Source organism: Meleagris gallopavo, chromosome 1 (assembly GCF_905368555.1).
Source record: "Meleagris gallopavo chromosome 1, MGAL_WU_HG_1.1, whole genome shotgun sequence".
Classification (NCBI taxonomy): Eukaryota; Metazoa; Chordata; class Aves; order Galliformes; family Phasianidae; genus Meleagris; species Meleagris gallopavo.
In genome coordinates, this window is record NC_139404.1 from 22,408,529 (window position 1) to 22,421,509 (window position 12,981).

General features: G+C 40.1%; 1 protein-coding gene across 12 annotated transcripts in view; it reads left to right on the forward strand.

Annotated features, from left to right (window-relative positions):
• Positions 1 to 10,795, forward strand: part of CADPS2 (calcium dependent secretion activator 2) — a 299,343-nt gene extending 288,548 nt beyond the window's left edge. For all 12 annotated transcript variants that reach the window (XM_085218528.1, XM_085218565.1, XM_085218536.1 and 9 more), the window contains 2 exons: positions 5,770 to 5,874; positions 9,825 to 10,795. In XM_085218528.1, coding sequence (XP_085074654.1) covers positions 5,770 to 5,874; positions 9,825 to 9,995 — 276 coding nt within the window. In that variant the 3' untranslated portion in view covers positions 9,996 to 10,795. The remainder of the gene's footprint in view (positions 1 to 5,769; positions 5,875 to 9,824) is intronic.
• The last annotated feature ends 2,186 nt before the right edge of the window (positions 10,796 to 12,981 follow it).

Sequence of the window (12,981 nt, forward strand, 5' to 3'; positions counted from 1 at the left end):
TTTGCACGGGACTCCCAGAGAGGCAAAATTCTGAGCTTTCAATTTTTTTCAGGGATGGTACTATAAACTATGAGGATACTCAGAATTCTGCCTAACTCAGCATTTTATGTTGTGACACTATGAGCATATGTATAACAAGAAGTCACGTCCTTACAGAGCTGGATGATCTGTTGCTGAAGGGCGTGGGCTGGCACCATGAAGCCACCTACATCTGATAGCAGAGCAGGAAAGCTGTAGTCTGAGACCTTTCTCTTCTCTGAGGCTTCCCAACTTCTGTTCTTTCAATTTCCTGATCACTGAAACAGTAATTCTCATTAAAAATGCGACTGAAAGTGCCTCACAGGCTGAGCCACATTTACAACCAGTGCAACCCAGCAAAAAAATATTTGCTGGGGAGATAATTTGTTCCTCCCAGGACCGTAAAGACACAACAGGGGATTTTGGGAAGCTACTGCATCAAGTCAACAAGTTCTGGTCTCTCCAGAAGAAAAAAAATGGTTATTTTAATCAGTTCAGAAATCATCTATTCTGATAATTTGAATTGATGGGGTGAGAATAAAGTACAAGCAAAATTTCTTGATGCAAATAGGAGAATTTTTTTGTCTGTCTACCTTTAGTTGCCTCAGCCCTCTGTGGTTTCTCAGGCTTTCTTAATCAACAGACTACTTAAACCTGAGGGAACAGCAGTAACACCTTGTGCAAAATTACTTTGTTGTTGTTCTCACTTAACAACTAAATATTTTTAATTTCTGTATAAATTCAAAGACATTTTGAATGTTAGTTCCTTCTTCTGACTTTATTTCTTATTTTGTTGTTCCTGGATGTATTTAAAAGATGCAGCCATTTTGCAGAGCACCTTCTGATGTGTCATGGCAGCCCAGAGGTTGAGGAAAACTTCCCCAGTTTTTTTACAGAACACTGTGAACTCTTCAGTGTTCAGGTGAAAATCCTCACTTATGTGGATGATGGTTATACATACACTTGAAAATACAGCTGTAACTTCTAAACCCCAGAGTGTTTTCAAAGGCACTGTAAATAACGTTGGTTTCACTCGTTAGCATTAGCACTTAATAAAGGACATCAGTGTGATTGTTCATAGCTTGCAAAGAAGGAAATAAATTTTGAATCTTAAATTAGGAACTTGTTTCTGACTTTTGCTGTTTGCATTTCAAAGGAATAAGTTATCTATTCCTAAATAGAGTAACAATTTTTAAATGTTTTAATGTTCCTTAATATGCTATTAATGCTAACTGTTAAAAAGTTGATAAAAATACCACAGAACTATGGCCGCAGGAGTTTAAGCACTTAAATTTAGCTTGTTGAAAATATATCTTCCGTGTTGTAGTTTGTACTGCCTTTGAAATGCAGTCTCTTCAGCAAGAACACTTGGTTGTTGTTCCTAGGAGGAAATGTAGAGCCAGAGGAAATAAAAACATCCCACTGTCACTTCAGCAACTCAATTCCAAACTGTGAGGTAAAGGCTTTGGAAAGAAGATAAAATGTGGTTCCTAGAAAAGCTGTTCCCCTGCCATATTCAGCAGAAAAAGCATTTCAACAGTTCCCATTTATCAAGAACAGCTAAGATAGAGGAGCTCAATGGGGTCCTGTGTATCAGATGCTAGGAATACCAGGCCTAGGAGGAGCGAGGCATTGTGTGTTAGTACGTATTGAGCCTCCTTCCAGGTGGCAAACAGCTGTACCTTTTTATCAAACTTCAAAAATAAATCTGAAGTGCTTGCTTTCAGCCGAGAAGTGTTATATTTAATTGAAGCGTTCTGCAAACGTGATAGCTCGGGCACCCAGAAAGATGGTGAATATTTAATATATTTGTTTTGTGTTTCAACCAGTCAACAGTATAAAGAAATTCCTTAACTACTTCTCTTTAACTCGCCTGAAGAAAGCACGGTATGTTGCTAAATCGCCTTTCACCGGCCCTGCCGAGAAACAACTTTAATCCTTGTTAGAAAATTGCAGAGTCTGGGCTGGACAAAGAGCTCCTGCCCGGCGCATTGTGAGCGCGGGAGCGGGACGCGGGGAGCCCTTTACAGCTGCGTGCCTCCAGCCTGCCTCAGCTGGACTATTTAGGCCAGGAGGTTTGTCAATCCCTCCCCACAATGGGGAGAGTTTTTCAGTGCCTGTAGCCGTGCCGAGCCCCGTTGGGGATCAATGCTGGCCATTCAAGCTGCACCCTCTTTCATTGCTTTGGTTTGTTAATTTAAGACTAAAGGTCCGCCGAGGGGGTTTAGGGTGTTTAAGAAAGCTGATGAACTGTTTAAGAAATCTGATGAACTGAGAGCGTTTATAGCCCTGGTGTGGCAACTATTGGCACTGAGGGAGCTGTGTCCTTGTTGACCCTCTTGTTATTAAAAATGCACAAGTGCTGCGCTTCTCAATATTTCAGCACTCTTTCATTGTCAATACCACCTTCTGAGCCCTTCAGCTTGTTGCTTGCTCTAAAGATCTTCTTAGATTGGGTTTGAAAACTTCACCTTAAACACTAGATTAGACTGATGTTCTGTTTTCCGTGCTCCTGTTGATTTGTTGAACCTTCCCAGGGCTGGAAAGCAAGTAGCAGCTTGATGGGGAGACGGGCTGCTAATATGATTTACCAGTCTACAGTCATGCACAATAAGTGTGAATAAATACAGGGGTCTCACAGAGTCAACCCTAGCCTTTCCTTTTCTCTTATTTTTTACTTCAAAAGAGGTATCTCAGGAAAATGAAGAGAGTAATGCATGCCCTTACAGGAGACAGATGAGCTATGAATAAAAGGAGGAGGGGAACGGGGAGGCAAACATATTTTTGTTAACCTGGTTGGCTGCTGTTATGTGCCAATGTGCAAAAATTGTATAACATACACTGTTTGCAAAGAATATGGTACCAGTGCTGTATCGTTGGCACCTGCCAGGGTCCTCCTGTCCTTCCACTGCTATTGTTGCTACTAGCAAAAAAAGCAACTTTTTTTCCTTAAAACCATTTAGAAGGATTTTTTTCAATTGTTACAACTTAAAAACAGCGTAGTAAAGGTCCATTGTCAGATTGCCGAGCCTTGTGAGTTTGTAATAGGCTTCCGTGGATACACCCCTGCCTCTCAGACGTTCTCAAGGTTGTCAGAACGTGTGCCCTTGGAGTCCACCTCTGAGAGACATCACCAGTGCTGTGTGTTTTAGCAGACTCCAACAGAAGTAACAGTGAGATATTTACCTTTTTTCTTAGGAAGTGCAGCACATGTATGCTCCTGCAGCTTCGGTCTGCCCGAGTGCACAACACTCGGAGGTATAAGGCCAGTAGTGAATGGGAATTCTGACCATAAGTACCTCTCTCTAGGAGAACACAAAAAATACACGTGATTGGATTTTTATTTAAAATAAGTCTTCAAAATAAGAGTGCATATTTTTCTAACAATTCTTATTTTCTTTTTTCTGTGCAGTGTATGTGTTCAGAGGAGCAAAGTACCATAGTATCACTTCACAGTCATTGAATTAACCATTTTTACTCACAGTTTAATGTAGTAAGAGTAGTCAGGAAAACGTGCTATGTTATCTAACTCACAAATTTGAGAAGCAAAATTACTCCCCTTCAATTTCTTAGCTTTCTTCTCAGCACAAAGAAGTATATCAGAGATGTATATGGAGAGTCTAATTTGAACTGCATCTGTCTTAATTAAGTTATCTGTCTGGGCTTTAAAACACAGTTAGCCAGGAAACGGGGCCTGGGTCTGTGCTCAGTGATGTGTCAGTGGGGGCAACCGGTGATGGGATTTTCAGCCCTGCCTGGAGTTTGATCGTATGAGCAACTTCCATCTCTTCTGCTTTCCGCCACTCGTTTGTTGCAAAACAAACACACTGTAGCTGTTACTGGATTTCTTTTCTTTTTTTTTTTTTAATAGCAGAATATCTTTGCTGAGAAAACACTACTACTAAAATCATCCTCTCTGCATTGATTATTATCAACGACTCTAGAGTCTTAGCGATAATATAATAGTTGGGGCTCAGCTCTCTGCAGACAAAGGCAGAATGCTTGGTATACAAATTCTCATGTTGATTAGATCAATAGAGTTCATGGAGTGAATCAGCTCAACTGTATATTGTTTTCCAGACATCTGTATGCGCACAACACCTGTCATCTCAGAGCCGCCACTTCCTAACAACTCTGACACATTAAAAATATTTTGCAGGTACATATGAAGGAAAGCAAAACAAGCATGCGTGTAACCCGTGAAATAATACAGATCGCATGAGAATGCCAATCAGGGATTAAAAACCAGTATTATACATATCGGTTCCATATTTTACTTAGTAAAACAAATCACTTTTATGAAATGTGCACTGTGCGGCTGAAGGTGCGCATGGCGTTTGCTCACTTTACTGCCATAAGACAGTAAGTAAATTGGAGAAAACGTAATTTACTTCCATTGGTTTATAATTAAAACATATTTGAACACATTAAATAGAAATAGAAGTCAGTATTACATGAAAATCTTCTTTCTTATTTCAAACTTACCATAAAATTGATGGCTACGATGAAATGAGACTTTGTTTCCAGTAAATAAAAAGTATTTATATGTACTTATAGTATTTAAATCTTTTCCCAGGCAGCTTTTCTTTTGATTGAAGAATTCTAGTTTTATTTTCTGTTACTTCCTGTACAAGTGATTTATCCTCCCTGTTTTCCTTCTGTATTTTATTTTATTCGTGAGTGTAGAAATGGCTAACGAGACGTGTAAGCGCCTTCTTTTTAATTAGTTTGCGAGGCATACCTTGTAAAAAGGCTGTGTTTTAGAATGCCAAATTTCTCTTTTTTGCATACCTATGTTTTTTCTAAAGACATGGGAAATCACATTAGAAAAGGACGTAAGCCTCTTCCCTGTGGGGAATGTGAGTAGAAACCGAGCTACGACACAAACTCTTCTAATCTCACTGCTAAAATGAAAAAAAAAATCCCTTTCTTTTTACAGTTTGACTAAATGACATCTGGTTGGTATTTTACAGGAGGGGGAGGCAAATGGCTGCAACTAAGTTTAGTAAAATCTCTTGTAATCCAGTTAATGGGGAAGAACTTCTATAGTAGCTATTTAGATCCGAGCATTTTTTTGCGGTAACATAGACACCAGCAGCAGAGAGCTCATTCTTGCCACAGCCATTTGTGGAGCTTTGAGTGAAAGCATGCCCATGCCTTCGATATAAAAAGGAAATAAGGTAGGCTGCATTTATAATCGGTGATTAACATAAAACCGGAATGTGTTGATTTTTAGAGGGATGAAGGCTTGTTTTGACCCCACATAAATACAATTTCTCCGTATTAATGAAAATGTTCCGTAATAAAAGATGTTAAAGAAATCAGAGTCATTATTCTGTTTGATGCTGTTTTCTGGTTTGTATCAGAAAATCTAAGTGTAGCAAAATCTTTCCCAGGATGTCAACCTACCTGTTTTTCCCTTGCTGTTTATCTCGTATAAGTGTGTACTTAATGAAGATTCTCACTGTCAGGTAGCTGAGCACATAACACTATTTTGCTTGAAAATATTATAGTTGAAAAATAAAATAGCAGTTGCTAATTCATGCAAAGAACAGTCTGGGTCAATCATCTGATTTCCTGCTGACCCGTGCAATTCTCTTAATGGGAAATTATATGATTGTTGACTTCAAGTGCTGATCTGTGATCATTTCAAAGTGTTTTATTACCTCTCATTACCAAATCTGTTAAATGAATAATTCAGGGTTGTTTGGTGTTTGTTTTTTTTTTTTTTTTTTTTATCTTATTTTTCAGCAATGGTATAGCGGCTCCATGAAGGTCATATGTATGTGGTTGGCTGATAGATTAGACCTTCAGCTTCACATCTACCAGCTGAAGACTCTCATCAAGATCGTTAAGGTAAATAAAACGTATTTGAGTTACACTGAGTGAAGTGAGGATGCATTAGCAATGATATATGGGTCACCCAAAAAGTTGAAAATTGTGAAATAGAGCCATTGATTTTTGTAGTTTTGCCATTTTTTCCCCCACAGTTGATACAAATTTGAGAAGAAAAACAGTTTATTAAAACTTCTAATGTTAATTTTTATGTGCACTAAGAATTTTCAACCATCCTGGCCTCAGTGACAATTCCTGTGAATGTTTATGCAGGTTTCTGCTAGCTGTTCAATAATACTATACAGTATTCTTAATAAATCATTGTTTGTACTGATTTTTTTTTGTTGTTATTATTTTACTGTAATAATCACAAAAGCTGTTTTTCTCCATTTTTTCCGTACTCTGAAAAAATAACCGTTCTTTTTCTTAGGCGCATGTGATTACCAGGTTCAAATGAAAAACAATATTCAATACATTAGATGCTATTTTTTAATCTTTCATGCTCTGGCATCAGTATCAGTTGAAATACCAGTTCCTCCAGTCCACTCATGTCATTTACACCAGCCAACGCAAAATTTTTCTGAGTGAAGTGCGAAAGAGTTTGCAGTGGGCAATTACGGGCTACCTTACCATAAAAGAAAGTTCCTTTGTGACTCACTTTTTAAAATATTAGTTAATACCCTTAGGAAAGAGATAGAAAGCCATTTCAGAACTTTTTCCTTTAAGTTCTGTCTTGTTTAAATCTGAACATCTTTGTTATGTGTGTGAATGTGCAATAAGAAGCGCCTGCTGTCAATGACAACCTCCATTTCTCCGAATGACTTTCTAGTGAAGTTCATGCAAGACTGTTAAGTTGGAAGAATTTTGACCTGTAAGCACTAGCATTGCAACTGGAATTTTCAGGATTCACTGGTTTTAAAGGAGGAGGAGATGATGATGATGATGAAGAAAAAGGAGAGGAAGAAAAGAGAGAAAGTCATAATAATAATATTATGCCTCCCTGAGCCACCCAAGCTCAGCTTTGCTGCTTCTGACTTTGACCAATATCCCTGGGAATAGGATTGGGCTCTTCATTTTATTGCATGCCAAAATGGCAAAAGCAGTTTGCTGTTTGTGGCTGGAATTAATGGCTTTTATGAAAGGTGTAAGGCTCTTCTCAAGTAGCGGGAAACAAGCTGTGCCCAGTGAGATGAGCAGATTGAAGCACACCAGTAAAATATAGCCTGAGAGTTTAAAGGAAAATAATTAGTCATTAATTGTAAAGTAGAGATGAATGAGCAGCACAGGCAGCTGACCTTGGTTCTGCAGCCTGGCACACAGGTTAGCTTCGTTCACATGAAGCATGCTTCCAGTGGCAGTGAGATCACAATGGCTACAGTAGTAGCCTTTCTGTGCCTGTATGCATGTTTACTTTGCATGTATGTTCCATAGGTGTTATTCCATAGCACTATCTGTGGATGCAGTAGGTTGAAGAAAGTGATGTTAGTTGTAGACAGTGTTCTGGTCAATGTACTGGAAGGTAGAAAGCCTTGATTGCCTGTGGAAGGTGGCAGAACTGGAAGAACTAACACAGTGCAGAGGCCACTGGGAAATAAGCCACTGGGATAAGAAGCTTTCAGTGAAGCAGCCTCAATCAGGACAGGCAGATTCTTCCAAACCATGGAGCGAATGGAGGCATTACTCTGTTTGCCTTTGGCAAAACTGGTAGTCTGTGTTGTCTCAGCAGCTCTTGAAAATATTTAAATTTTAAAAAATAATAATTAAAAAAAAAGTAAAAAGTCATTCTTAAGGTCAAGAAATGGTGGGTGATTGTTCCATGTTTGGACAGAGTGAAGGTGGTGGCATCATTAAGAATGGCCAGAGGAAAACTGCTCGTTCTCATTAGATCCAAGATGGAGGGATGTTGCATAAAGGCATCTTTAGGTGTCTGAGACACATGCAGAAACCTAAAGAAAGGTCAAGGACCAAGAGAGAAGTTGGGAAGAAATGAAAAATTAAACTTGGAAGTGAACATTATTATCCTGCAAAAGTATGTCAAGAGAAGAGCAATGACTGAACCCAAGAGTGCTGGCCTAAGAATGGGAGGAATACATTGTAAAACAGAAAGAAATTGTTGTAGGACCTGTTAACAGCATAAAAGGAAATTGAATGTTCAGTGTTACAAAAAGGGACTGCAATGGTGGCACTTGAAAAAGACCAGGCAGAGTACTCACAGAAGTGTGTGAGCAAAACATAAGCTGCATCCATTGACTCTGAAGCTGACCTGAGAAAGTCAAATAAATCTCAGTTTCAGAGATTCAGACAAGGTTTAAATAATCATCATAGATGTAGCGACAGAAAAAAAAAAATTCTCCCAGCTGAACGTTACCCATTTTGAGAGGTGTCTTTTGCAGTTCTTTGAAGTATGGAGTGAAAGAAGATCAGCTTTTTTCTCCTTTCTTTTTTTTTCTAGGAGTTGTGCACAATCTCTTCCTGCAGAGGAATTGTCCTGATAGCTCTTAATTATTTTCCATTTTTTTTTCCCAGTAGTCTCTTCCATACACACTGAGAACTCATGTTGTAAAAGGCTTATCCTTCTTAAACTTTGTAGGGTAACTTGGGAAAGGCGGTTACAAATATGTTATTGATAAAAAAATAAGGAAGGTAGAGAAGTGGATCTCCATGTGCTCACCTGAATATATAATCAGTAAATAAAACCATTTTATTCCCAACACTCACTGAATAATCAAAGAAAAACATCATACCTGCTGGTTCATAGGAAGGCTGCTTACCAAGGAAACAAAATTTTGCCAAGTGGCAAAAAAAAAAAAAAAAAAAAAAAAAAAAAAGATGTAGACTTGTCTGAAACTGTAGGTATTATAATGTATGTAAATTAACATTGATTGCAGTAGACACCTGAGAAACTTTTACATCTTAGAATATAGATTATAATCTAAGATTTAAGATTTAATCTATTTCTCTACCTTTGGTGCATAAATGTAGAAATAAATGCAAATAAAATTATAGTTTGAGGAAAGTCAGGCTTCTACATTTACTGTGAAATGACAGAACCACCTGTAGACAGGTTCACATTGCAGTATGCAGTGAGAAAGCTTTTTGACTTCTTATTGTATAAATTAGACAAAAAGAAGTTACTGAGAGGTCTGAATACAGTTATAGAACCATAGTACAAAACACAGTGTCCTAAGCAAATTACCATCCAAGTGTGGCTTGAGGACTCTTTTCTTTGTGTTCTTAAGGTGAAACAAAGTGGTCTTGTTTATATATGTTTTTATGCAAAGTTATGCCTGCAAAATGTTATGCTCTGTAGCCATTGGCAGTATTTCTGCTGTTGCTGTCATTAGCAAAGGCAGCACCATTGTTAGACAAATACGTAGAAAGTGTCCATGGAGGACTTGTGTATGTAGGCAGAAACTGATGCCCAAGAAAGATTTCTATTTTCCAAAATAGTGCTCAACAGACAGAAGATGACAAACAATTAAAAAAAAAAAGAGAACATTGACATATTCGTGGGCTTGAGCACTCAAGCAAAAGCTTGTCAAATAGTGTTCTTTGAAAAATGTTGATGATTTGTTGTAGCTGGAATTGTTTTCTGTGGATCCAGAATCACTGTTACTGACTGCTGCATTTTCAAGTTGAGTAAGTCACTTTGAGTCTATCCTTTTCACAGAGTTCAAACTAGTATAAAACCTGGTCTAGAGGGAAGTGTCCTTGCCTATAGCAGCGGGGTGGAACAAGATCATCTCAAAGATTCCTTCCAACCCAAGCCATTCTATGATTCTATGATTTTTTTTTTAAGTTAAACTTAGAGAAACCTCACTCAGTGCAGAAGCTAAAACAACACACATCTTTAGCAAACTCTAGATCCTTAAATGTAGAAGGAATGACATTACTCTGCTAGCATGCTCAAAATCACCAGTGTGCAGTAAAAGGTGGCTCATCCAATTCAGGATGTTTTATTTCTGTCACAGAAAACCTACCGAGACTTCAGATTGCAAGGTGTGATGGAAGGAACTCTGAACAGTAAAACCTATGACACTGTCCACAGCCGTCTGACCGTGGAGGAAGCCACCGTCTCAGTCACAGACGCAGGAGGACTTCAGGGCATTACGATGAAAGACAGTGATGAAGAAGAAGGATGATAGCGTTTCACCACGTGTTTGGAATGCTGGGTTGGTGGTTTGAGGGGGGGGTTGTCTTTGGTTTAGGATTTTTTTGGTAACTTGTCCTTGTAGTTGCGTTTATAGTTTTGCCTTATGACATAGGCGCAGAAATGTAATTTGCTCACTTTTTAAAACACTGAAAGTAAGATTATCAGAGGAAAAGTGCCAAGGACTCTTTGAGAACAAAGGTTGTAGCATATTTTAATGTATAGCTTTGCTTAGGGCTGCAAGAACACCGGCATGGAGTTTGAGTTCCACTTGTGATTATGTTTCCTCCCCTTTTGTTTGTTACCATTTGTTCTTGTATCTCCATCGAATATTGATGTCCTGTGCAGAAAACAAAATGTGTGCCTCACTTACAACGCAACTATACAGGAAATCATGCTCAGAATAAGTCTGCCCTAGGTAAAAGAAAAAAGTAAATAGTGTCTTTTCAGGATGACACTTTGTTTACTTCGTGTGTGTGTGTACTTTATTTTGCGTTATTATGTGACGTGCATTAAAAATTTTAATTTAGGTTCTTTGTATCTTAAGGTTGGTATGTAAGTGGTAGGACTTCAAGGACAGTCAAACCCATACACACTACTTAGGAGTGCCGTTGTGTCTATTCATTTTGCAAGTTTAAAGATATCGTGTTGGATGTCAGTAAGCTTGCCATCAATGTTTCTATTTCTGTGAAAAAATTCAGGCAATAAGAACACATTTTGTCGTGAACACTTCTGTATTTATCCAAGTTTGTATAGAATTCTACAATTAAAATATGTTTTCAATATTTCAAACCATTTGAATTGTCATATGGATTCCTCAAGAGAATTAGCTTTTTTGAAGGATCATATTTTGTGTATAGGGTGGTTTATCACATGGTTTATATAGCATATTTATTTGGAGTACAAATATCCAGGGTCACGATGGCTTTGTAAAGAAGAGAAGCAAACAAAAACCCTTACTGATAGATGAACAGACAGTGCTCGCTGTCCATTTTCCTATGCCTTCAGTGTGAGATAGAAAGAATTCAAATTTTTTTAAACCCAAACTCACAAGTGGTAAAAAACTCAGGTTTGTTTGGTTTTAGTTTTGTTTCAAGAGAGAACATTACTGATTCCTAGTTTTGTGTAGACAGAATACGAGAGAACACAGAATAGAATTATACCTGAAGGGATGCTGAGCTTTTTATCGAGCCCTGGAGTTACGCTTGAAGAGAGGGTCTTTGCTGATGGACTTACTGAGGATCTCTGAGGCAAGCAGGCTATAGGACTTTGAGACTGGAAGGGCTGAGGTTGTAGTGTCCCACTCCTACCATCCTCTCTGGGTTGCAAGGTGCGTTTCAAGGAGCAGGAGGGTGGGAGGTGATTGCTGCAGAGCAGGTCCCTTACATCTCTTTTCATTCATGTTGCCAGTTTTGCTAAGCTCAGGCCTAAAGACCACAAGGAGCCTTGGCAGCTTTTTTCACCATCCCCAGGCACCTAGGTGGGTGTGCTGGCTTGGACTTTGCTAGCATTTACTCCAGGCTTTCCCTGCTCCCACATCCAAAAACTGTCAGTGCCTGAAAGCATTTGAAGGGAGAGCCTGCCTGGCTGCGACCTACATCAGGGCTTGGAAGAAGCCAGGACACCCAGTGTAGTGCCCAGCTTCCAGCCCAATAAAGGCCAGAGGGAGCTTACCTTGGCAAAGATGTCACTGCTTGTCCTCCTCTCTCCCACCATTACCCTCCTGAGACCCACAGAGGTGTCCATTGTGAATAGACCAGGGCAGACTCACCGCTCTGGCCCCATGATGGTGGCTGAGGCCTCCAGACTGAGGCAGGGGCATCTACACAGAGCTGAGCCTCCTGCAGGCAGCCAGCGACACAAGGAGGCAATAAATTGTCTGTGAAATATCCCAAGCACCTGCCCAAAGCCAAAAGCTGTGCTTTGCTAGCTAAGGGGCCCACAGGAGTTTCCCAGTTCCCTGCACCCTCATCCCAATAGATGGGGCTGAGGGCATTCTCCAGTGGAGACACGAGGAGAGCTTTAAGTCTGAGATGTCACAAGGGAAGGAAGCGGTGCCAATACTGGACACTGTTCTCAATAAGTCACTAACAGTCACTAACAGCATCACTGGCAGTGTCACTAACAATCTGGAGTAAGAGCTAGAACCAAGGGACAGGAGTGGCTGCTCTCAACACAGCCTGGGGGGAGATGGGCTCAGCTCTCCTCTGGCAGAACCCAGGACTGGAACCCATCTGCCAGCCCTGATAGCCAAAAGCACTGTGGGAAACAGCACTCAGTGAGTCTGTCCTCTGTAAAAAGTCGTCGCCACACTCAGAAAGTCTTCTTAGTAATTCTGACAACTCTCCTTCCCTGCTTGTTTGGGCAGAGAAGAAAACACAACCTATAGAGTAGGTTATTGAAATTCCACTTGTCAAGAGGACTAACGAGCTGTAAGGGTCCTGATTGATCTCACCTGGACTCTCACCTTCTGCCAAGGACTTTGACCCAGCTCAGCACAGGGTCCTGCACTGAGTGCTGCCCTAGATCACAGACCACATAGAGACAAATGCTGGATCTACAGCCCCTGAGCTGTGGGTTGGCTTCAGCCCTGCCTGGCCATCAGAGACCTGCTGGACGGCTGAGCTCAGTGCCTTCCCCCTGCCCAGCCTGCCCTGCTACCTCCCTGTGGGTGCTGGAATTGGTTGGTGGGATCCTGCTCCACCAGCCTAAAGCCCCCCCAGCTCCTTGTCCTTCAGGGAGCACTGACTCTCCCTGTGCTCTGACATCATTTTTAGGGGAAAAAAAAATCTATGAATTTTGTGTTTTGCAGTGGGATTGAGTTGCTCCAATTTTGTGGTGCATGCTGCATCTATCACGCAGGCATCCAGCACTTGGCTGTACAATTTCATTCGCGTGCACTACTTGCTTGATTTGTCTGTCAGTAAGACAGAGGTGAGTCAAGAAATAGTGTGTGTGTGGGGGGGGAAACACAAATT